Source organism: Entelurus aequoreus, linkage group LG22 (assembly GCF_033978785.1).
Source record: "Entelurus aequoreus isolate RoL-2023_Sb linkage group LG22, RoL_Eaeq_v1.1, whole genome shotgun sequence".
NCBI lineage: Eukaryota > Metazoa > Chordata > Actinopteri > Syngnathiformes > Syngnathidae > Entelurus > Entelurus aequoreus.
The window spans coordinates 11008259-11031522 of NC_084752.1; the positions used below are offsets into that span (position 1 = coordinate 11008259).

General features: G+C 37.1%; 1 protein-coding gene across 4 annotated transcripts in view; it reads left to right on the forward strand.

Annotated features, from left to right (window-relative positions):
* The window catches only part of si:dkey-237i9.1 (SEC14-like protein 1), a 102110-nt gene that overhangs the window by 53287 nt on the left and 25559 nt on the right, over positions 1-23264 (forward strand). For all 4 annotated transcript variants that reach the window (XM_062032646.1, XM_062032643.1, XM_062032644.1 and 1 more), the window contains 6 exons: positions 14719-14868; positions 15034-15165; positions 17228-17356; positions 19664-19937; positions 20076-20185; positions 21385-21574. In XM_062032646.1, the coding sequence (XP_061888630.1) occupies positions 14719-14868; positions 15034-15165; positions 17228-17356; positions 19664-19937; positions 20076-20185; positions 21385-21574 (985 nt within the window). The remainder of the gene's footprint in view (positions 1-14718; positions 14869-15033; positions 15166-17227; positions 17357-19663; positions 19938-20075; positions 20186-21384; positions 21575-23264) is intronic.

Sequence of the window (23264 nt, forward strand, 5' to 3'; positions counted from 1 at the left end):
TTCCACCAGTGGCCGTTCTTCAGGCGTATCGTTTGGTGGCAGCGCATTAAGTTCTAGACGTGCTGCTCTATTTAGATGAAATAAGCTTCCTACGCTGACCAGCGGGATGATGCCGGAAGACTAAATCTCCTTAGTGCAGGCAAGATTGAGCACTGGCCAAACAAGCACCGGCAGCTATGAATAGAAGGCTAACAGACAGCTGGTTGTACAGCTGAAAAAATATAGCAACACTTGTTGGAAATATGTGTAGGATTTATAAGCTGGAGGTGACCCACAGCACACAGCATACTTTTTGGCACATTTGTTTTTAAAGTAGGGTGTGTAATTGTTCCAGCCTGTTGTTCACTATTCTTTATTTATTTTAAATTGCCTTTCTAATGTCTATTCTTGGTGTTGGGTTTTATCAAATAAATTTCCCCCAAAAATGAGACTTATACTCCAGTGCGACTTATCAATGTTTTTTTTCCTTCTTTATTATGCATTTTCGGCAGGTGCGACTTATACTCCGAAAAATACGGTATTTATTCAACAACCAAAACAACTGGATATAAATCAGTAACAAACAACCTATAAAAAATAATAGTATCGACAATAAGTTTAAATAACAATTGCAATATGAAAAATTACTCAGTTTAATTCCGTTTTTACCTTTTACACTTACTTTACCACCATATAGTGTGTGCTTTTTGGGTCAATAATACTGTAGAATTTGTGTTAATTAAATGCAAAAATCCTCACGTTTATTGGTGCAATACATCTTTGGACAATTTTGACCGATATTTTAAGTCAAAGCATGATTTAGTTTATTGATCAATGAGTGCTTTTAAGTACGTTATGCTTGTGTAAGGTACTTTTTTTGGAAACCTTTAGTTTTTTTAGCTCAGTCAGATGGAGGGGGGATGTGTGCTTTTTAAAAAGAAAAAAAAGAGCCTCTTAGACATGGGTCCCCAATCTACGGCCCGCGGGCCGGATACGGCCCCCCAGCTTCCAAAATCCGGCCCGCGGGAAGTCCCAAGTTGAAAAAAAAAGTTTTTTAAAATTTTTATTTTTTATTTTTATTTTTTAAATTTGTCCTTTGTAGTCCATTTTCTACCGTCTCCTAGCCACTCAGGCAAATCATATTGTCTAAAAAAGCATTTTACCATCGATAACGTGACATGCAGCAAGTACGCTCTTTAAGTCAATTAGTGCGCGAGGAATATATATGTATGAATATATATATATATATATATATACACTACCGTTCAAAAGTTTGGGGTCACATTGAAATGTCCTTATTTTTTAAGGAAAAGCATTGTACTTTTCAATGAAGATAACTTTAAACTAGTCTTAACTTTAAAGAAATACACTCTATACATTGCTAATGTCTTAAATGACTATTCTAGCTGCAAATGTCTGGTTTTTGGTGCAATATCTACATAGGTGTATAGAGGCCCATTTCCAGCAACTATCACTCCAGTGTTCTAATGGTACAATGTGTTTGCTCATTGGCTCAGAAGGCTAATTTATGATTAGAAAACCCTTGTGCAATCATATTCACACATCTGAAAACAGTTTAGCTCATTACAGAAGCTACAAAACTGACCTTCCCTTGAGCAGATTGAGTTTCTGGAGCATCACATTTGTCGGGTCAATTAAACGCTCAAAATGGCCAGAAAAAGAGAACTTTCATCTGAAACTCGACAGTCTATTCTTGTTCTTAGAAATGAAGGCTATTCCACAAAATTGTTTGGGTGACCCCAAACTTTTGAACGGTAGTGTATATGTTTTTTTTTCCTTCTTTATTATGCATTTTCGGCAGGTGCGACTTATACTCCGAAAAATACGGTATTTATTCAACGACCAAAACAACTGGATATAAATCAGTAACAAACAACCTATAAAAAAATAATAGTATCGACAGTAAATTTAAATAACAATTGCAATATGAAAAATTACTCCGTTTAACTCCGTTTTTACCTTTTACACTTACTTTACCACCATATAGTGTGTGCTTTTTGGGTCATTAATACTGTAGAATTTGTGTTAATTAAATGCAAAAATCCTCATGTTTATTGGTGCAATACATCTTTGGACAATTTTGACCGATATTTTAAGTCAAAGCATAATTTAGTTTATTGATCAATGAGTGCTTTTAAGTACGTTATGCTTGTGTAAGGTACTTTTTTTTTTTGAAACCTTTAGTTTTTAGCGCAGTCACATGGAGGGGGGAAGTGTGCTTTTTAAAAAAAAAAAAAAAGAGAGCCTCTTAGATTTCGGCTGCTGTCCTGTTTGTACATTGATCTTGCATCATTAATATCGTTCATAACAACACAAGCATATGAGATGTGTTGTGAGTGTATGGATTGTTCTTGATAACTTTTAGCTTCGTAGTTTAGTTGCTGTTTGAAGCGGCTGTCTCAACATTGTTCAGTTCAGGACAGGGATAAATGAGCGGTCCAGAACATATTCCCAAACAAATGGTATTTCTCCTCCCAATAACAGCATTTCACTCAAATGTATGTCAATTTCTGGTTAAGTGAATGCGGAAATCATATAGTCTTACTTTTTTTGTTGAGTTTTCTAATTATTGATTAGGCATACTAGCACTGTGTCAAATATAAAGTAGCAACCATGATGAAATCCCAAACTTTGAGTAGATGTGGTCTTTTTTTCACTCATTTGTTTCATTGCTACAATATCAGAATTTGCATTCACGTTGCGCGGCCCATTAATCTTTTTTTTTTTTCCAGTTATATTTGCAGGGCTTGAATTTAACCACGGCATCTGCGTCAAAAGTCCCGACGGCCCTCGTCATTTGCCGTAAGCCCTAAAAAATTGACCAACATCTGCGGCAAGAACATGCCCTTGACTTTTTACTTGTTAATGGACGAGGGATGTAACAGTAAACGGTAAAATGATAATTTGTGATAAAATTCCAGACGGTTAGTAATACCGTCTAGTTTTTTAATTAACGAAAAAACGTCATTTATTAATGCATTTTAGGCAACATGAAGTCAGGTGCATGCACACTAGTGTCGTTTGCCTTGATAATCATGGCGGACTAAGGACACGGACTTTGTTCTGGAGATTTCCCCTCGGAGTAAACGGAGCCAAGCACTTCGTGTAAGGTAATTTTCCCTCGCTTCCCGGTGTGCGTTTAAGAGCGCACTGCTGTGTTTAGATGGAGACAGGTGTGGACAATATTGGAGACCGAAGCACTTTTCCCCACACTAAAAGTATACAGCGAAGGAGAAAACTATTTGATGTTTTGCAGCAGGCGATGTGTCGTTAACATTGTCACAACTTGTTTATAAAGTCTTTAGTTTGTTGACTGGGATGTTCACTCGTCCTTTATTTAATTGCAAACTGTATCAGTGTTCAAGTAACATCAATACTAGCTAAAATGTTTTGTCATCTCATCGAACTGGACGCAGGCTGTGACGATTGTGCATCCGATGTGAGAGGTGTCACTCTTTATTTTTGTTAGCCTGAACTGTTGTACTGAACCAAGAGAAGCTTGTTTATTAGACTTCATCTTCATTAGCCAAACTGCTTTGGGTTTTATTTTAATATCAAAAAGTAAACACAAGGTTTTTTTCATGTCACAAAGGTATTACTTCAAAAACCATTCATGTGACACAGCATTTTTTTAATGTTTTATTGTGTATAGTTAATTCCTATATGACATCTTTCTGCTCAAACTCTTAATGGAACTGTCCTGATACTTCATCTACATGTACATATAAATGTACATAACTTAAAAAAAAAAAAATTGGAGCCCGTGCCTCGAAAGAAAATAATGTTTGCCCTGGTGTCCTAAAATATGAGCCCTCCTTTAAGGCAACACTTGCCTTGACCTTAAAAAGTTAAAATTCAAGGCCTGTATTTGTATGATCGTGAGAAGGACACAATTTGAAATTTAGATTATTTGATTAATTTTCCAGCCGTACTTCTAAGAGCGAGAACATATTTTTAATGGTTTGTTTCTCTGCTTCTTTTTATATGAACACATGTGGAGTTACATACTTAACAAAAAAACGTGAAATAACTGAAAACATGTTTTATATTCTAGTTTCTTCAAAATAGCCACGCTTTGCTCTGATTACTGCTTTGCACACACTTGGCATTCTCTCGATGAGCTTCAAGAGGTAGTCACCTGAAATGGTTTTCACTTCACAGGTGTCATAGTTTTGATGCCTTCAGTGACAATCTACAATTTAAATAGTCATGGAAATAAAGAAAACACATTGAAATGAGAAGGTGTGTCCAACTTGTGGCCTGCACTGTATTAGCAAACCTGGTAAGGAAACCTCCATGGTGGAGGCAATGAAGATGGAGTATGAAACACTTCTTCTACTGCTCAGAACTTTGTCACAGTGCACAGAGGACTGGAGTTCCACACGCTGACAGTAACATTAACTTGGTGGTTTTATTACTAGACACAATAATGTGAAGTGTCGTTGCACTGCCAACACGTTGAAATATGACCTGTACGTTAGGAAACTTACTTAAATACCACTCAATATGAAATATGGATTTTTTTTTAAGTGCAGCAATTTTAATCATATAGCACTCTTTTAATTGTATTTGTTTATTCCAGGGACATTAAAGAGTACAACAGTGTTTGCTTTCACCTTCAGGCACTGAAGTCTACTTCCTCGTTTCAATAACAGGAAATATTGTCGCTGCTGATGCTAACATAATCTGCTTTTGTTCTATAGTCGTTTCTCAGGGGAGACGCAAAGGAATGTCGAACAACACCACCCCTCGCTCTCTCCATTCAGGCCTGAAGGCCCAATTGTTGTTGGAACATTTGAGAAGAGCAGTGACCTTCAGCAATCTCAAAAATGATTAGAACCAACAAGTGAAATTAAAAGGACAAATGCTTGGTATGTGTTGCAGAGAGGCATTTTGACAGTTTAGAAGAGGTTCGACTCCTGAATACAAACGGTGTATGGCAATTTATAAATAGTTGATTTATATAGGCTAGTAAGGTAAAGTTTTGTACCTGACAAGTTTCGGCTACCTTGCTTCTGCAGCCTTCCTCAGAGGTGTCACGTGATGTTAGTGTGACGTCATCTGTGACGTGTTATATGGAAGCAAGGTAGCCGAAACTTGTCAGGTACAAAACTTTACCTTACTAGCCTATATAAATCAACTATTTATAAATACACATTAGTAGGCTAAATGAACCTCTTTAACATATGGTGTATGGCAATGCCCTACAGTGGGGGAAATATTTTTTTGATCGCCTGCTGCTTTTGTAAGGTTTACCCTGCAACAAATAAAATGTAAATAGGTGGGTTTATGGCACGCTGCTTGGCTTGTTGGTACCTTTGAACGTTTACTTCACTCTCCGTCAAAATCGTTAGAGCACTTGAAAAATAATATGCATCCTGGTTAGTGTTGTCCCGATACCAAAATTTTGGTACCGGTACCAACATGTATTTCAGTACTTTTCGGTATTTTTGTAAATAAAGGTGACCACAAAACATGCCATTATTGGCTTTATTTTAACAAAAAAAATCTTACGGTACGTTAAACATATGTTTATTATTGCAAGTTTGTCCTTAAATAAAATATTGAACACACTAGACCAGTGGTCCCCAACCTTTTTGTAGCTGCGGACCGGTCAACGCTTGAAAATGTGTCCCACGGACCGGAGGGGTATGGTAATTTTTTTATTTTTTTATTTTTTGTCATAAAGAAATACAATAATGTGTGCTTACGGAGTGTATCCCTTCAGACTGTATTGATCTATATTGATATATAATGTATATATTGTGTTTTTTATGTCGATTTAATAAAAAATATAAATACAAATTTATTTATTTATTTTTTAATTTCTTGTGTGGCCCGATACCAATCGGTCCACGGACCGGTACCGGGCTGTGGCCCGGTGGTTGGGGACCACTGCACTAGACAACTTGTCTTTTAGTAGTAAGTAAACAAACAAAGACTCCTAATTTAGCTGCTGACAAATGCAGTAACATATTGTGTCATTTATCGGTCTATTATTTTGTCAAAATTATTAAGGACAAGTGGTAGAAAATGTATTATTAATCTACTTATTCATTTACTGTTAATATCTGCTTATTTTCTGTTTCAACATGTTCTATCTACACTTCTGTTAAAATGTAATCATCACTTATTCTTCTCGTTTGATATTTTACATTAGTTTTGGATGATACTAGTGCTGCAACAACTAATCGATTCAATCGATTAAAATCGATTATAAAAATAGTTGGCGATAAATTTAGTCATCGATTCGTTGGATCTATGCTATGCGCATGCGCAGAGGCTACTTTTTTAAATTTTTTAATTTTTTAAAATGTTTTTATAAACCTTTATTTATAAACTGCAACATTTAAAAACAGCTGAGAAACAATCAAAATAAGTATGGTGCCAGTATGCTGTTTTTTTTCCAATAAAATACTGGAAAGGATAGAAATTTAGTTTGTCTCTTTTATCCGATTATTAATCGATTAATCAAAGTAATAATCAACAGATTAATGGATTATCAAATTAGTTGTTAGTTGCAGCCCTAGATGATACCACAAATTTGGGTATCAATCCGATACCAAGTAGTTACAGGATCATACATTGGACATAATTAAAGTCCTCATGTGTCCAGGGACATATTTACGGAGTTTATAATTATAATATACATTTTTTTTAAATGAAAGAAGATTTTATGATGCTAAAAAATATCAATGTAATCATAGTAGTATCGATTAGATACACTATTGTACTTGGTATCATCACAGTGGATGTTAGGTGTAGATCCACCAATGGCGTTTGTTTATATTGTAGCGTCCCGGAAGAGTTGGTGCTGCAGGGAATTCTGGGAATTTGTTCTGTAGTGTTTATGTTGTGTTGCGGTGCAGATATTCTCGCAAAATGTGTTTGACATTGTTGTTTAGTATGGTTTCACTATATGGCACAGGTTTATGACAGTGTTGGCGTTGTTCATGTTTGACATGTATGGCTGTTGACTAAGTATGGCCTTCATTCAAATGTTTAATAATGTGTTCAAAGTCAAGATGATTGTCTTAATAATTAATGATTGGACATAGTGAGAACTTTACATGGCCTTAGTAACCATAGGCCACATCCAATGTTATGAGTCCGTGGTGCTGCGCTACCACTCGTCCTACCGGGATGATACTTGAAATAAATGTACCTTAATAGTCGCCATGGAGACAAGGCTTAGTGATTTAGATGTAGTTACAACACTGCTGACTGCGACTGTGTCTGCTTGTAAGTACTCTGCAGTGTTTCCCATAAACTGCCAAGATACATATGGCGGTGGGGGCGTGGTCACCATGACATCATCGAGTAATTTGCATAATTTACTGAAATGATTTGATTTTCTCTAAAAAGGCTCAAAAAATGTATACTTACTAATTAATAATAACAGTTTTGTTTTAAACGTCCATCCATCCATTTTACAATATAATTACAACACTTTATGTACATATTTATATACAGATTTGAACAATAAGTTATTCACTGAAATATATTTATTAATTGTGGTTCTTACAAAAAATATATCTTATAAAATATAAAAGCTAAAATGTCTCAAAGCTCTGCCCCTTTAATTAGTGCATGCTAAATAATTTAACTTTAGCCTACTACTACAACCATATTATTTACCAGCAACATAAAGTGAAACAGAGGCAGAGGTGTTCTGCCACAGTCAGTAACAAATAAACAGAAAACAGTAGTGGTGGTAGATAGACACAGAGCTTCATCAAACATCTGATCCACTGAACAAAGAGCTCCAAAAATCTTGAACTTTAGACTGCCATCAATTTTACTCCCTACACTTAACCATGTGTTTCCTACTGCCTGCAGACTTTGCACCCTTTGTTATATACACATGTTGTGTTTCTAATATAAATACATTTAATAAAGTCAAATACAAATAAGGCAACAAGAGAAGTATCCTACACTTCTCTTTTGTAAAGTAAATCTGAACAGCCGATATGGGCATCTACATCAAATATATGATTTTTCTGAAAAGCTGGAGAGGACAAAAAAAAAAAAAGAAAAAAAAAAACGTTTTATTTTTATTTTATTTTTTTATTTTATTTGTGGCGGACATAATTCTTTCGTGGCGGGCCGCCACAAATAAATGAATGTGTGGGAAACCCTGCTCTGTGAGTTTGCGCTGCCGAACATGCTCGTCTGCATGACATGACGGGTGGGGGACCAGTACTTTTTAGAGGCGGTATAGTACCGAATATGATTCATTAGTATCCCGGTACTATCGTATACCGTACAACCCTAACCCTGGTTGTGCTGTGCAATATAATGATGTATATCATAGTACAACATATAAAGTCTATTGTAAAAAATAATAATCTATTGATGATGTCGTCATTTTAACATCTGGGCTGAAGCTAATGTAACTGCAGTAACTGCTACTTTGCGGCAGCATTTTCACGTCACTTGAAATAACTGTACAGCGAGAGCCGGCGGGCGTATGGACGTCAACAACATAGCAGTTTAATACGAGCAGAGGCGGAAAGCCCGGACGCTAAACTGAAAAAATACAGAAGAATAATTGACGCCATCAAATCAGGCGAGCAACTTGACCATGTCTAATCTTTTCTGTCACTTGAAGACACAGCATGAAGAACAGTACAAACATGCGACTAAGTAATAACTTTAGACAAAGTGACACCAAACAAGCCAAGGACAAGCAGTCCTGCAGACGTGATGCCCTCTCTAAATTCTTGAGGCTTTAGTGTACACTGACGAAAAGAAAGACTAGCACTAAAAAAACACTTCTTGTTTTTAGCTGTAAAACTGCTCTGGTGCAGTTTTATAGAAAGTCTGATTGCAGTTCATGACTGCACTTTGGAATGCAAATAAAGTTAAAGTACCAATGATTGTCACACACACACTAGGTCTGGCGAAATTATTCTCTGCATTTGACCCATCACCCTTGATCACCCCCTGGGAGGTGAGGGGAGCAGTGAGCAGCAGCGGTAGCCGCGCCCGGTAATCATTTTTGGTGATTTAACCCCCAATTCCCACCCTTGATGCTGAGTGCCAATCAGGGAGGTAATGGCTCCCATTTTTATAGTCTTTGGTATGACTCGGCCGGGGTTTGAACTCACAACCTACAGATCTCAGTGCGGACACTCTAACCCAGGCCTGGGCAATTATTTTGACTCAGGGGCCAAATTTATAGAAAAAAATGTGTCTGGGGGCCGGTATATCTACAAAACCTCACAATAATGTCTGATTGAATGCTAAAAACATTATGACAGACCACCTTAAAAAACGCAATGGAATTTAAATTTTGAATAAGACATCCAGAATGTACATGAAAAAAAAACAATGTGGGATTTACAATATTAACTATGACCGATAAAACACTGAATATTGACAACATATGACCGTCACACCCCCTCTCCATCGACATATTTTACAATCAAGCAAAACACAACAAAAATGCAACAAACTCAGCAAAACAAACAAAAAAAACACCTACAAGCTGATATATCTGAGATATCACTAAGCTTTAAAACTTTGTTGTGAAAATCTCCACACTGCTTGGTGCCTCGTCTAAACTGCTGTGACTTAGATTACCATAGTAACTAATTAGATTACTATAGTAACTAATTAGATTACCACAGTAACTAATTAGATGCAGTGTTTCCCACACATTCATTTATTTGTGGCGGCCCGCCACGAAAGAATTACGTCCGCCACAAATAAAAATAAAAATAAAATATATATATATATATTTTTTTTTTGTCCTGTCCAGCTTCTCAGGCAAATCATATAGTTGATGTAGATGCCCATATAGGCTGTTCAGATTTACTTTACAAAAGAGAAGTGTAGGATACTTCTCTTGTTGCCTTATTTGTATTTGACCACTACTGTTTGCTGTTTATTTGTTACTGACTGTGGCAGGACACCTCTGCCTCTGTTTCACTTTATGTTGCTGGTAAATAATATGGTTGTAGTAGTAGGCTAAAGTTAAATTATTTAGTATGCACTAATTAAAGGGGCAGAGCTTTAAGAGACATTTATTTTTATATTTTATAAGATATATTTTTTGTAAGAACCACAAATAATAAATATATTTCAGTGAATAACTTATTGTTGAAATCTGTATATAAATATGTACATGAAGTGTTGTAATTATATTGTAAAATGGATGGATGGATGGATGGATGGACGTTTAAAACAAAACTGTTATTATTAATTAGTAAGTATACATTTTTTGAGCCTTTTTAGAGAAAATCATATCATTGTAGTAAATTATGCAATTTACTTGATGATTTCATGGTGACTACGCCCATAGCCACGCCTCCACCACCACAGGTATCTTGGCATTTTATGGGAAACACTGAGATGACCATGGTAACTAGTATATCATGCAAAAGCACAGATTCCAACCATTGAAATACTTTGTATAGTTCAAGACTTACGGTCATTTGAAAACATGACTACACATCATAATAGTAACTACAGTTTCCATCTTAAAGATCTGAAAAAAAAAATATTTGGGAATGTACGGCGGGCCAGATTGAAAAGCTCAAAGGGCCGCATGTGGCCCCCGGGCCTTAATTTGCCCAGGTCTGCTCTAACCATTCATTCATTGCTATTGCACTCATTCATTTTTAGCTCGTGTCTACTGTAACAGTATATGTGTACAGTACATGTAGGTCATCCTTGGCATACTTTTCTATGTACAGTTATGGGCTGCCGAAACTTGTGTCTGTTTGCCACTAAGCCGGTGTTTCTAAATGTGGCTTACCCTGTTTTCCCCCATGTCCTGACCCACATATGACTACGTCTGACTAAGGCCTCCGAAGCCCAGTTTTCTGTCGCTAAAGTAGCCTGTGCTTCACTCTATTTTGTTTTAATCCATCTGGATACCGCTGGTTTGTCAGTTACCCGTAAAACCCTCCCATGTGGAATAGCAGGCAAATGTTCAGTGAAGAATTTACTGGCAATTTCACGCCGTCACTTGAATGAATGAATGAATGGCCAAGCTGTGCTCTCCTACCATTCTCTACCATTGTGTCTCCACACCTTCACGCCATAGTATGCCTTACTGCTCGTGTCGATGGAAATTTGAGTGTGTGCTTATCTCCGAGATCGTTTTCATCCATTAAACAAATCACCTCGAAGCTTATCCATCAGCAGTACTGTCTGTTATTTCTTCTGCTTGATTATTTAGGCAAAAATAAATACGTCGTGCACAGCTTATCACTACGTTCCGTGTGCTGCCTGTGACAGAATGCAGCTAAGCTGTGCTGCTGTCATGTGACTCGCTGGCGCCCGTGGCGGTTCTGCGGCTGATTTCATTCACTGATCACATGACACTCATTCACCCTTTTTGCTGCTGCAAAGTTGAGCTGCTGCCCAGGAGAATTATTTCCCCTTCCCTCTTTTGCTGGAAGCAGATGGCACTTGCACACTACAGTCTAACACCATTTTCGGTGTGTTTTTCCACTGCAACCATGCATGGCGCATGTGCCAATTCAGACGTCCTAATTTACCATCCGATCAGTGACAACACGAAGACGCTTTTGAACAAAACAACTATTAATACATAACACATCTGCAATTGTCATTCGTCAGGATGTCATACAGGAGCTAGGGATGGGCAGTATGGCCTAAAATCAAAGTTTTGATATACAGTAGGGCTGCAACAACTAATCGATTAAAATCGATTATTAAAATAGTTGCCGATTAATTTAGTCATTGATTCGTTGGATCTATGATATGCGCATGCGCAGAGTTTTTATTTAATTATTTTTAATTAAAATATGTATTTATTTATTTATTTTTTTTAAAAATAAACCTTTATTTATAAAATGCAACATTTACAAACAACTGAGAAACAATAATCAAAATAAGTATGGTGCCAGTATGCTGGTTTTTTTCAATAAAATACTGGATAGGATAGAAATGTAGTTTGTCGCCTTTATCCGATTATTAATCGACTAATCGAAGTAATAATCGGCAGATTAATCGATTTTCAAATTAATCGTTAGTTGCAGCCCTAATATACAGTACATTGTGGCCTCTTGCTTTACCAATGTATATCACAATATACAGTACAGGCCAAGAGTTTGGACACACCTTCTCCTCATTCAATGGGTTTTCTTTATCTTCATGACTATTTACATTGTAGATTGTCACTGAAGGCATCACAACTATGAATGAACACATGTGGAGTTATGTACTTAACAAAAAAAGGTGAAATAACTGAAAACATGTTTTATATTGTAGTTTCTTCAAAATAGCCACCCTTTGCTTTGATTACTGCTTTGCACACACTTGGCATTCTCTCGATGAGCTTCAAGCACACCTGTGAAGTGAAAACCATTTCAGGCGACTACCTCTTGAAGCTCATCGAGAGAATGCCGAGAGTGTGCAAAGCAGTAATCAGAGCAAAGGTTGGCTATTTTGAAGAAACTAGTATACAAAACATGTTTTCAGTTATTTCACCTTTTTTTGTTAAGTACATAACTCCACACGTGTTTATTCATAGTTTTGATGCCTTCTGTGACCATCTACAATGTAAATAGTCATGAATGAGAAGGTGTGTCCACACTTTTGGCCTGTACTGTATATTTTTTACATATTGATGATGATGATGTAACCATCCACAAACAAGTTGAAGAAATGACAAACCGTAATTTTGCTGATATATTTTGATGAAGAAAATTCAAGTACCGTATTTTTCGGACTATAAGTCGCAGTTTTTTTCATAGTTTGGCCGGGGGTGCGACTTATACTCAGGAGCGACTTATGTGTGAAATTATTAACACATTACCGTAAAATATCAAATAATATTATTTAGCTCATTCACGTAAGAGACTAGACGTATAAGATTTCATGGGATTTAGCGATTAGGAGTGACAGATTGTTTGGTAAACGTATAGCATGTTCTATATGTTATAGTTATTTGAATGACTCTTACCATAATATGTTCCGTTAACATACCAGGCACGTTCTCAGTTGGTTATTTATGCCTCATATAACGTACACTTATTCAGCCTGTTGTTCACTATTCTTTATTTATTATAAATTCCCTTTCAAATGTCTATTCTTGGTGTTGGGTTTTATCAAATAAATTTCCCCAAAAAATGCGACTTATACTCCAGTGCGACTTATATGTTTTTTTCCTTCTTTATTATGCATTTTCGTCAGGTGCGACTTATACTCCGGAGCGACTCATACTCCGAAAAATACGGTAGTAGCTAAATGAAGAGGCTGCAAAGAAAAAAACTAATAAGTATTGTTTCTTTCCTTTTTTGCAAACCCGTCCTAAAGGCATTACAACCAGCAGCTAGTTTTAGTCTTTAATAAAATGATACCCAAGAACATAAAAAATGGTGTCTTGTAAATAAAGGAACGTATACTATAAATTGGATAAATGCACAGTATTATCAATGGTTACTTCAAATCATGTTATTTAATTGTAGTGTACAGATACTTTAATAATGATATTAATAATAATACATTTAATTTAATAGCGCCTTTCAGGAAACTCAATGTTGCTTTACAACAATATAAAATACAATAAAACCAAGGCATATAAATAAACAACACAATAGAATAAAAATAGGGCAAGAGTATTTGGTGAGTTAGACGGAGTAGGCAGACCAGAACAGGTGTGAGTTTAGATTTGAAGGTGGGCAGAGAGTCGCAGTTACGGAGGTCAGGTGGTAGATTTATTTGATAAAACCCAACACCAAGAATAGACATTTGAAAGGCAATTTAAAATAAATAAAGAATAGTGAACAACAGGCTGAATAAGTTCCAGAGTTTTGAAAACTTATTGTTCAAAATAGCCTGGAACATCTGGTGCTGCACACATTTGTTTTCAATTAAAGTACTGCATTCTTTGAGTAAAGAAAATACATCCAGTGTAAGGCACACACAATTCTACTAAATATAAGGTTTCATATTGAAAAGCAATTTTACAACAGTGCCATAAACCGTAAAATTGCAAAACAGAAGGCAGTAGAGATGTTCCGATCAGGAATTTATGCTGCTGATTTGGATACCAATGGATACGACTAGTGAGATAGGCCGATACCAATCACTTGTATGTAAGTAATGTAATGTCATCTTTCAGGTCATTTATGTTGAATACTATTGACGGTTTAACAATATCAACACAATATTTAGACTAGTTCCTTATATACAATTGTTTTGAGCTAAACAATGTCAAGAGTGTACAATTACTAAAGAAAAGCAATTACTTTTCTATTAGTCATTTAAATCATTTGGTTTAATTACTTTGTAATTAATTTAATTACTTGGACACTCAAGTATTTGTTTCCTGTATCATTAATACTAAAGGGTTGGGGGAACTTTGGTAGTGATTAGACTAATAGATATGTAAAATATTGACCAAATAGATTGTAGTAGCAGTTTTGTTGTACCTTCCTTGCCTCTTTAACTTTAATAATGTTTTATTAATAATGATATTCTCAACTCCCATGGCATTGTAAAACCACGCATTAAGCGTCTACTAACTCAAAAGTCAGTATGTTTGTTGTTATTATAATGAAATATTTAATCGTAGAATGGTTAATTTCTTACACTGACAGAATATTTCAATAACCTTTCCTCTGATTGAGGGCAATAACACACTGTCAATATTATCGTTATCAACATTTAAAACTGGAGAGACCCGCATGTATTGGTAACCAGTTTGATGACACCTTTTTTTCCTCCTCCTTCTTCAAGGCCTATGAGCGCCGGTTCCCTACGTGTCACCTTATCCCTATGTTCGTGGCGAGTGACGTGGTCGATGAGGAGACAAGTGAGGACCAATCTACTCATCGGGTTGAGCGACGCTGTGCACTAGATGTCGACGCTCCACGCCTTCTCAAACGGGTAATTCATCTGTCCGGTTACCACGAATGGTCACAAAAGTTCAATGTACTAGGATTGTCTTGCTTTTTTACCTACCAATCTGTTTTTAATTCCTATACATTCGAGTTTGCAATCTCATCTAAATGACCCCTCTTTTTCTTCCATTATTGTTTGTCTGGTTTTCAGATTGCCGGTGTGGACTATGTGTACTTTATCCAGAAAAACACACTTAACCAAAAGGAGCGGACACTTCACATAGAATCACATAATGAGACCTTCTCCAATAGGGTCATCATCCATGAGATCTGCTGCTATTCGGTTAGTAGACATGCAGCTAACTAACACAACGTGATGTTGTTTGTATAGCTCTGTGTTGTTGATTACTGACCTCAATTTAGTCATTTCCACTTAATAATCTCGAAAAGCTCACTGTGCGTTTATCTTTGACTTCATACCTACCAATCAGTTGGCTAAGCACAGGTGCATAGAATTAAAGAGGTCAAGCTTCTAGTATTATCCCCTAGTGATTCAGGGTACTAATTTTAGCTCTCAGGCTTTATAGTGGTTGTGCACGGTATTAGCAACTTAAAGGCCTACTGAAAGCCACTACTACCGACCACGCAGTCTGATAGTTAATATATCAATGATGAAATCTTAACATTGCAACACATGCCAATATGGCCGGGTTAACTTATAAAGTGCAATTTTAAATTTCCCGCGAAACTTCCGGTTGAAAACGTCTATGTATGATGACGTATGCGCGTGACGTCAGTCGTTGAAACGGAAGTATTCGGACACATTGTATCCAATACAAAAAGCTCGGTTTTCATCGCAAAATTCCACAGTATTCTGGACATCTGTGTTGGTGAATCTTTTGCAATTTGTTTAATGAACAATGAAGACTGCAAAGAAGAAAGCTGTAGGTGGGATCGGTGTATTAGCGGCTGGCTGTAGCAACACAACCAGGAGGACTTTTGAGTTGGATAGCAGACGCGCTATCCGACGCTAGCCGCCGACCGCATCGATGATCGGGTGAAGTCCTTCGTCGCTCCGTCGATCGCTGGAACGCAGGTGAGCACGGGTGTTGATGAGCAGATGAGGGCTGGCTGGCGTAGGTGGATAGCTAATGTTTTTAGCATAGCTCTGTGAGGTTCCGTAGCTAAGTTAGCTTCAATGGCGTCGTTAGCAACAGCATTGCTAAGCTTCGCCAAGCTGGAAAGCATTAACCGTGTATTTACATGTCCAGAGTTTGGTAGTATTGTTGATCTTCTGTCTATCCTTCCAGTCAGGGGCTTATTTGTTTTGTTTCTATCTGCAGTTAAGCCCGATGCTATCACGTTAGCTCCGTAGCTAAAGTGCTTCGCCGATGTATTGTCGTGGAGATAAAAGTCACTGTGAATGTCCATTTCGCGTTCTCGACTCTCATTTTCAAGAGGATATAGTATCCGAGGTGGTTTGAAATACAAATCCGTGATCCACAATAGAAAAAGGAGAGAGTGTGGAATCCAATGAGCCAGCTTGTACCTAAGTTACGGTCAGAGCGAAAAAAGATGCGTCCTGCACTGCACTCTAGTCCTTCACTCTCACGTTCCTCATCCACAAATCTTTCATCCTCGCTTTCTCGGTCCGAATCGCTCTCGCTGCTGGTGTAAACAATGGGGAAATGTGAGACGCCTTTCAACCTGTGACGTCACGCTACTTCCGGAACAGGCAAGGCTTTTTTTTATCAGCGACCAAAAGTTGCGAACTTTATCGTCGATGTTCTCTACTAAATCCTTTCAGCAAAAATATGGCAATATCGCGAAATGATCAAGTATGACACATAGAATGGATCTGCTATCCCCGTTTAAATGAAAATGTTTTATTTCAGTAGGCCTTTAAGATGGACAGCTCAATTAAACAATGAGTGGGTTTAGTTAAAGCAGGAATGTTTTTGTTGCTGTAAGCACGGTGTGTTGCATTTAGACCGAAGCTTTTTACAAAACGTTGCACTTGTACAGCCATATTTAATGACTAATTAGTGCCAAAATCTGCTGTTTGATAGATGATATATACTTACACATGATCTACACTTAGTGCAGCTGTGTTTACAGTTGCCTTCTCTTAGCTCTTCTTACGATACAGCAAAATCATATTTGGCTTGTACATACACATTTGTTTGTCCCCTTCATGATCTTCAAACTGTTTATGCGTAAAGGTCTGACTAATTGTCTACAGACAGGCTGACACAGCCTCTCTCCCGGTCACAATGCAGTGCAAACATTTCTCTTTGTGCATCATGTTCTAGCGAATCCAGATGATCTAATGTTTCTATAGCAACAGAGCCCCCTTTATTGCCAGTGTGTACAACATGTAAACAGTATGTTCTCGCATTTTCCAGGTCCACCCTGAGAATGAAGACTGGACATGTTTTGAGCAGTCAGCCAGTCTGGACATCAAGTCCTTCTTCGGCTTTGAGAGCACCGTGGAAAAGATTGCCATGAAGCAGTATGCAAGCAGCATCAAAAAGGTGTTTGTGTGTAATCTTTAGTGTTTCGTGCGGATATATAAGCACACTTGTTATATTTGAAAGAGAGATAGAGGTCCTCTTACCCCCTTTATGCACTGAGATTAGAGGTGGTCAAACTTTTTCACTCACGGGTCAAAAATCAAGTTTGGCTGGGGGCCTGGATCACAAACAGATTGAGAGTTAGTCTAATGTCAAGGTTTATTTCAAGAGCTCATTTAAAAGCAACATCTTTAACTGCACAAAGTGCTGTACAAGCCATATTACAATGATTAAACTAATTGATGATCCACAATAATATCATCCGACAGGCTCGTAGTGAAGATGTAGAATAGCTATTAGAAGCAAATAAAAACAGTCAAATGTTTAAAACAGTAGTACCAAATAAAGTCAAGCTCAGCTCGTTTTTAAAGGTGTAAGTGTGAACTAAAATATATACATAATATATATGAACCATGTACTTTTGTCACCTTTTTACTTCTTAGGCAGTTGTTTTGCAGTGTGGCCCATAGTTAGTTTTTTAATGGCCCGTGGCACATTGTTTTTTAATTTATTTATTTATTTGACAGGGACAGTACAATTAAACATTGCTACCCATCGGTAACCGATGTCAAAGTACATAAGACTTCTAGCCACAGGCTAATTTGCAACCCTCGTCCCTGGTTAGGCTTTTGTACAACAGCAACAATGGGAGGGAAAGAACAAAACGACTTAATGTAAAATAATATACCATATTTCCACTAACTGACACAAAGGTCTGTCTTCAAGTACCGTATTTTTCGGACTATAAGTCGCAGTTTTTTTCATTGTTTGGCCGGCGGTGCGACTTATACTCAGGAGCGACTTATGTGTGAAATTATTAACACATTACTGTAAAATATCAAATAATATTATTTAGCTCATTCCCGTAAGAGACTAGACGTATAAGATTTCATGGGATTTAGCGATTAGTAGCGACCGATTGTTTGGTAAACGTATAGCATGTTCTATATGTTATAGTTATTTGAATGACTCTTACCATAATATGTTACGTTAACATACCAGGCACGTTCTCAGTTGGTTATTTATGCCTCATATAACGTACACTTATTCAGCCTGTTGTTCACTATTCTTTATGTATTTTAAATTGCCTTTCAAAAGTCTATTCTTGGTGTTGGCTTTTATCAAATAAATTTCCCCCAAAAATGCGACTTATACTCCAGTGCGACTTATATGTTTTTTTCCTTCTTTATTAAGCATTTTCGGCCGGTGCGACTTATACTCCGGAGCGACTTATACTCCGAAAAATACGCTATATAGAATTTTTTTAGTTTTCTAAAAAATTTGAATCACAGTAAACAGTAAAAACTGTAAGCTGTGATCATCAAAAGTAACGAATAAATGTTTTGCAAGTTATGAGGTTATATCACATATTAGTTTTACATTTGAAGTTGAATTGCTGACATGAATGAACTTTAGTATGATATCCAAATATTTGGAGTTTCACCTGTAGTATTAGTAAAGTATTTGTATTTGGATGAGTCTTTACTACATGCTGGGATTAAAATGATTGTCTCCCTCTTTGAATCAGACATGTATGGTTTACCTCACAGACATGCTCCGGCATGTTTGCAATTAAACAAAAATGCAACATGGCAAAACATGAAAGCAAATGACAATGAAAGACCCAAATGTCCAATGAAATATGACTTTTTTGCCTAAATGTTGTCGTCTAAAGCCTGCTTCTTTGTCACGTTGGCTCGCACTGCTTTGTAAACGAACCCCCACTCTGCTTTGAATCAACGCCTCATCCCCTCGAAGCTGTTGTGACGTGGTCGCTTTGATTACCGTAATGACCTAATATAGTCAACTTTATTTTCAGAAATTGACTGGATTATTTCAATGGTTCACAATGTATGTACTCAATAATCAGTGTGTGCGTGTGAATGAGTGAATGTGATGTATAATATGAAGCGCTTACAGACCATTTACCATTTATTGTAAATAAAAAAATAAAATAAAACGTTGAACGCAGAAGACCGCTGTAGTGTGCAGGGGTTTTAATTTGGCAAAGTTTGGCCGGCTGTAGTTCACCCATGTCTGATTTAGATTCATGTGTGCTGCTGAGATAGGCTCCAGCACCCCCGCGACCCTGATAGGGACAAGCGGTAGAAAATGGATGAATGGATGAAAATCATTCCATTTACCTCAAGAAATTGAATATTGTGTGTACAAAGTCATTTCAGTCTTCTGCCAGACACTATGTTTTGTAATGTAATGTTCTTACTTGTTTTTTCTACCATCCTCACAATTCTCTTATTCTACTTGCAGGGAAAAGAAATCATAGAGTACTATCTGAAAGAGCTAGAGGATGAGGGGATTACTCACATTCCCCGATGGAATCCCACCTCACTTCCCGTGCCACCCATCAGACCAACCAGTCTCCCCACTAACCCATCTGTTGACTCCAAACTCCCTATAACACCGGCTGTTGCCATCCCGCTGCCTGTTGATGCCACAGACAGCGCCTCCCAGAATGCCAAGCAGGACAGTATTGCCCTGCAGGCAGACAGTTTAACTGAGATTCTGGCCGGTACACCGGAAGGTCTGTTTCTTTCATAATTGGAAAATTGGTGCCTTTTTATTTCCGAATATTATATTAGTGTTGTCTGTAAAGCCTAATCTAATGTGTTGTGTCAATTATGTAAATCTGAGGCATGATTTGTCTTATTTTGTTTTGCAGATAAACTAGATGCGGACTATATCAAACGGTACCTTGGTGATCTGACGCCCCTGCAAGAGAGCTGTCTCATCAGACTTCGAAAATGGCTACAAGAAACTCACAAGGGAAAGGTGAAATGTTAATATAATTTGATTCGATGACGATTACGATTCAAGAGCTATGATTAGATTGAAAATAGATTATTGATGTATTTATTTATGTATTTTAATGCAGTTTTACATTTATTTTTGTTTCTCTAAATAAGCGTTTATCACTTGCAAATAAAAAAAAAGAAGTTGTTTTTGTAATAAGAAACCAGTAATTAATTCACATCACATTTATTAGAGTAATGGAAATGTGTGCAAAACTGGAACGTAAGTGCCCTATAATAAAGGAGCTGGTCGGATCTCTCGGTGAGGTGACTCGCTGCAGTCAGCCAAAATTTAGAACTGTCTGCATTACTTTATTTTAAATAAATAAATCAATTGATTATTGACGTTCACCAATTGATATTATAATCGTTCATGTCCGAATTGCGATGCATCTAAAAATCGATTTCCCCCTCCTCTAGTGTCCATTAAGTCATCTTAAACATATATATTTCGAAACAAATACATACACACATTTGTGAATGATTACCGTACACAATAAGGGAGCCATACTGAAAGTTATTTTTGCCTCATTTACTCTATATGAGCACCAGTAGTTGTTCATCAAGACCCTACTCTTTTCTTGCCATGTTCGATGTAGCATGTAGCATTTTTTTGTGAAGAGACCTCGAGGAAAATGTTCCATTTCGTAGGACATCTTTTGCCCAGACTGCCTTTTCAATAAAAGGACCACAACTATGGAACTCTTTACCGGACACTTTGAAAAGTATACCTGCACTTGTCACTTTCAAAAAACAAACAAAATTATGGCTAGTTGAGCAACAATGGTGTTCCCATGTTTAGTTTTTACTCATTTTTACTAATTGGTTTTTATCTAGTCTGCACTTTGTCTATATTATTACTATTATCATTATTATCGACTCATTCTATTTTTTATTTTCCTATTTTAATGATGTTGGATCTGTGTTGTTGTTGTTGGGGACAAGTGTTGTAAATTAGCTTTGGCTACAAACACTATGATGCATATATTGGATAACTGTTTCAGATGTCTATGTTTTTGTATCTGTCCCTATTTCAAATAAACCTCTATAAAAAAAAATAAAAAAAAACCTGAATATTTTTATATTTGCATTTCAAATGCCAGTCATTCTCAGGAAAATAACTTTTCTACAATAAATATTTGTGCAAATTTAAAAGTACCTTCTTTTATTTAATTACAGATTCCTAAAGATGAACATATCCTGCGATTCTTGCGGGCTAGAGATTTCAACATTGACAAGGCCCGGGAAATTCTGTGCCAGTCGCTGACCTGGAGGAAGCAGCATCAAGTAGACTATCTTCTTGAGACCTGGAGTTCACCACAGGTCCTTCAAGACTTTTACACTGGGGGCTGGCACCACCATGATCGAGGTAAGTTTTAAGATCTACATGCATACAACCTCCCAACCTCCCACTTGGGAGGTTGATCAGTAGTGTCAAAAATGTTTCTTATCATTTCTATGCTGATGATATTCCAATGATTCAGAGTTTCACTTTTTCTATGCTGATGATATTCCAATGATTCAGAGTTTCACTTTTTATCTGAGTTCTTGGAATGTGTATCCTGTATCAAAAACTGGTTGTCCTCAAATTTCCTCCAGATAAATTCTAACAAAACAGAAACTCTGATAATTGCTCCCGATAAAAAGATCCCCCTGATGAAGAACTCCCTTGGTGCTCTGGGTGGATCTGTTAAAAGCAGCCTCGGGAACCTCGGGGTTGTGTTTGATCAGTCAATGTCTTTGGAGGGTCACTGTCGTCAACTGACCAAAAACTGTTTATCATCTCAGAAATATTTCTAAAGTGAGAAATTTGTTGTCAAAATTGGATCTCGAAATGATCATTCATGCGTTCATTTCGTCTCGTATTGCCTATTGCAATTCTCTCTTCACTCTTTTCAACAAATCAACGCTAAAGAGACTTCAGGCAGTACAAAATGCAGCTGCCAGACTTTTGACCGGTGCTCCCAGAACAGCCCATATCACCCCCATTTTATCCCGTCTTCATTGACTTCCAGTCAAATTCTGCATGAGTTTTAGATTTTAGTCCTGACTTTCAGTGCGTTGCATGGTGGGGCCCCTCAGTACATCACTGATTTGTTATGCCCATACTCTTCAGGGCACAGCCTCCGGTCTTCAGGCCAGGGTCTTCTAAAGGAGTGTTTTTCAACCTTTTTTGAGCCAAGGCACATTTTTTGCGTCGAAAAAATCCGGAGGAACACCACCAGCAGAAATCATTAAAAAGCAAAACTCGGTTGACAGTAAAGAGTCGTTGGATATGACTTTAAACCATAACCATCCATACCATACCATACCATACCATACCAACTTTATTTATAAAGCCCTTTAAAAACAACCACAGTTGAAAAACAAAGGGCTGTACACCACAAAGAAATAAAGGCAAAGGACAGACTAAAAAATAAAATTTAAAACAGAAGTAAAATACACATTAAAAAAGCAAATACAGAATTACCCTAAGAACAATTTTGTTAGATAAAAAGCAGTTAAAAAAGTTAAAAGTTAAAAACAGTTTAAAGTCTCATGCTGGGTTAAAAGCCAGTGAATAAAAATGGGTTTTAAGAAGGGTCTTAAAAATAGCCAAAGAAGGGGCCTGTCTCACATGAAGTGGAAGATCATTCCAGAGTTTGGGGCCCGCAACAGATCATGCATCAATATAGCTCTTGTCTCAAAGTAGGTGTACTGTCATGACCTGTCACATCACGCTGTGACTTATTTTGAGTTTTTTGCTGTTTTCCTGTGTGTAGTGTTTTAGTTCTTGTCTTGCGCTCCTATTTTGGTGGCTTTTTCTCTTTTTTTGGTATTTTCCTGTAGCAGTTTCATGTCTTCCTTTGAGCAATATTTCCAGCATCTACTTTGTTTTCGCAATCTAGAATATTTCAGTTGTTTTTATGTTTTTTTGGGGGGAGATTGTTGATTGTCATGTCATGTTCGGATGTACATTGTGGACGCCGTCTTTGCTCCACAGTAAGTCTTTGCTGTCGTCCAGCATTCTGTTTTTGTTTACTTTGTAGCCAGTTCAGTTTTAGTTTTGTTCTGCATAG